The following is a 2,905-nucleotide window of genomic DNA, read 5'->3' as shown; positions in this document are numbered from 1 at the left end:
CGCCCCGGGAGGAAGAACCGGAGGAGGTACCGGGACTCCCCTCAGTGCTGCCACGCGGGGCGGGGGTGCGGACGTGTCCCCGGCGTTGCCGGTGTCGGGATGTCCCCGGGGGGACGGAGGGGACTCGGGGGTCCCGGCGGGTTTGGGCCAGTCTCGCCCCCGTTATCCTTCAGATTTCAGGGGTTTAATGTTATTTTTCGCTCCGATCCCGGTGCGAGCGCTGGGAACGGGAGCGGGGATTTCTCGAGGGGAGCGGGGATTGTTAGGAGAGAGGAGCGGATCCCGCTGAACTCGGGGTGCTCCGGGGGGAGTCGAGCCCAGGGCATTCCCGGGAGAGGAACCCGCGGTGGAGTCCCGGGGAAAGGGGCTCCGGTCCCTGTGAAGGGGGGTTCGAGCAGAGGCCGGTGGATCCCCGAGGGAAGGAGCAGGTGGATTCCCAGCTGGATCACTGACCGCTCTGCCTGTTCTTGCCCCGTCCATGCTTTTCCCAGGATCCCAGTTGATCCCAGGGAACAGCTGCAGCCTGTGTGAGGCTGGCCACAGGCCAGGGCCTGGTCCCAGACGGGGAAAGCCACCAGTTATCAGATGCTGAAGGGATATTTCCCCCAGGACCCCACCCTGGAGTCTCCTCAGGCCTCACTGGGGATTTCTCCAGAGTGGGATCCTGGGTGGGTGAGTGCCAACATTGAGCTTCTCGGCTGGGATCCTGGCAAATGGGAGATTTCATCACAGCGACAAAATGAGGGAAAACCTCAGGGTTTGGGTCGTCCTGCTCCTTCCTCCCCGAACCGGTGCTGCTGCCGCTGCATTCCTGGGCACGCTCGGGGTTTCCTCCCAGCCTGGCACAATTCACTCTCTTCACTCTGTATTTTTCTGGAAAGAGAAACCGGAGTGAATCTCCCGGATCACCTCGTGTTGGTGGCCATGAGAGGGAGCCTCAACACTGCCCACACTGGAGCTGCTCTTTCCTGTCCTGCTGTTGGATGGGATTCCCTGGAGCTCCTTCCTGTCCTGCTGTTGGATGGGATTCCCTGGAGCTGGGCTGCTGCTTCCCGGGCTCTCAGCCAGCCACTGCTCTGGGTACCCCCTGATGGACCCTTGGGTTACTCTGGGTACCCCCTGATGGACCCATGGGTTACGCTGGGTACCTCCTGATGGACCCATGGGTTACGCTGGGTACCTCCTGATGGACCCTTGGGTTACGCTGGGTACCCCCTGATGGACCCTTGGGTTACTCTGGGTACCTCCTGATGGACCCATGGGTTACTCTGGGTACCTCCTGATGGACCCATGGAGTTGCTCTGGGTTCCTCCCCATGGACCCTTGGGTTACTCTGGGTACCTCCTGAGGGACCNTGTCCCCACCGTCACCCAGCACCCTGTCACTCCTGTCCCTTGTCCCCCATATCCCCACTGTCCCCACGCCGTGTCCCCCTTGTCACCCTCTCACACATCACCCCCATCCGGTGTCCCCCGTGTCCGCACTGTCCCCATGCCACGTCCCCACCGTCACTCCCACCCCGTGTCCCCCGGTGTCACCTTGAAGATGGTGTCGTGGTCCTGGGGTCCCGGGGGGTTCCTGGTGGCGTGTCCCCAGGGGATGACGAAGCGGCGGCGCTCGGGGTCGAGCCAGTGGAGCCCCGGGAAGCGGCGGCTGCTGACCTGGGCCACCAGCCAGGGCTTGAGGCGCACCCGCCGGGGGGGGTCCATGGCCTGGGGACACCAGCGGGCACCCGGTGACCCCGCGGGCCGCCCTCGGCCCGGAAAGAGGAACCGGGGCCCCCCAGAGGGGCCGTGCGAGGCCCCGGTTCCGCTTTCAGGGCCAGGAGGGTGGGGGAGGCCCCCCCGAGCTCCGTCTCCCCCGTGGGTGTTGGGGGGCGTCACCCACACCCCGAAAGCAGAAGCTGCGGTGGCTTCAGGGACAGAAAAGGGGAGGGGACACGAGGGACACGAGGGACACGAGGGACACGGGCAATGTGGGATGTGGGGAGGACGGGGGGGACACGGAACAGGGGACAGGGGACACACGAGGGATGGGGACACATGTAGCGACATGGGGGGACACAGTGAGGACACGAGGCCGTGGAAGGACACGGTACACGGAGAAGGGAGGAGGAACACAGAGGTGACGTGAAGAGACGGGGACAGGGGATGGGGAGGACACGGCCACAGGACACAGAGGGGGGACACAGAGACAGGGCAGAACACGGGGATGGGGGACACGGAGGGCACATGGGAGGCACGGAGGGGACATGGGGGACACGGAGGGGACATGGGGGGCACGGGAAGTCCCGACCGTGGTCCCTGTGCAGTCACAGCCGGGCGAGGGGAGACACCCCCGCTCCCCTCGAGTGTGTCCCCGCCCGTCCCCCGCATCGCGGGGCAGCGCCCACGAGTGTCGCACGGACGGGCCGATCCTCGGCCCACGAGTGTCGCACGGACGGGCCCATCCTCGGCCCACGGCGTGTCTGGGGCAGCCGCGGGTGTCCCGGGCTGCCGTCCCCACTCACGGACCGGGCACTGTCCCCGCGTGTCCCCGAGGCTCTTCCCGGTGGTCTCAGCATCGCCCCGACACGGCGCCCACTCCCGCGGCCCCTCCCCACGGAACCCTCCCCACGGAACCCTCCCCACGGAACCCTCCCCACGGGACCCTCCCCACGGGACCCTCCCCACGGGACCCACCCGCGGGACCCACCCGCGGACTCCCCGCGCCCACCGGGAGCGGCCCCGGCTCCCACCTGCGCTCGGGGCGGTCCCGGAGCCGCCGCTTCTGGCCCGGAGCTTCCGCACGCGGGGCCGGGCGTGGGCGTGGGGCGAGACCGGCCGGGCCCGCCCCGGGACCGCCACACCTCGGGCGTGGGCCGGGCCCCCATGTCCCCACGGGTCCCCCTCCCCTCGTGTCACCC

The 2,905-nt window shown here is 67.9% G+C and overlaps 1 protein-coding gene across 1 annotated transcript in view; it reads right to left on the bottom strand.

Annotated features, from left to right (window-relative positions):
- Positions 1–2,207, bottom strand: part of IRF5 (interferon regulatory factor 5) — an 8,019-nt gene extending 5,812 nt beyond the window's left edge. Inside the window, exon 1 of the mRNA XM_015615980.3 lies at positions 1,539–2,207. Within this exon, the coding sequence (XP_015471466.1) occupies positions 1,539–2,054 (516 nt within the window). The 5' untranslated portion in view covers positions 2,055–2,207. The remainder of the gene's footprint in view (positions 1–1,538) is intronic.
- Between the last annotated feature and the right edge of the window lie 698 nt (positions 2,208–2,905).

The sequence above is a fragment of the Parus major genome, unplaced genomic scaffold (genome assembly GCF_001522545.3).
Source record: "Parus major isolate Abel unplaced genomic scaffold, Parus_major1.1 Scaffold305, whole genome shotgun sequence".
Lineage (NCBI taxonomy): Eukaryota > Metazoa > Chordata > Aves > Passeriformes > Paridae > Parus > Parus major.
This window is presented reverse-complemented; position numbering and strand designations above follow the sequence as displayed.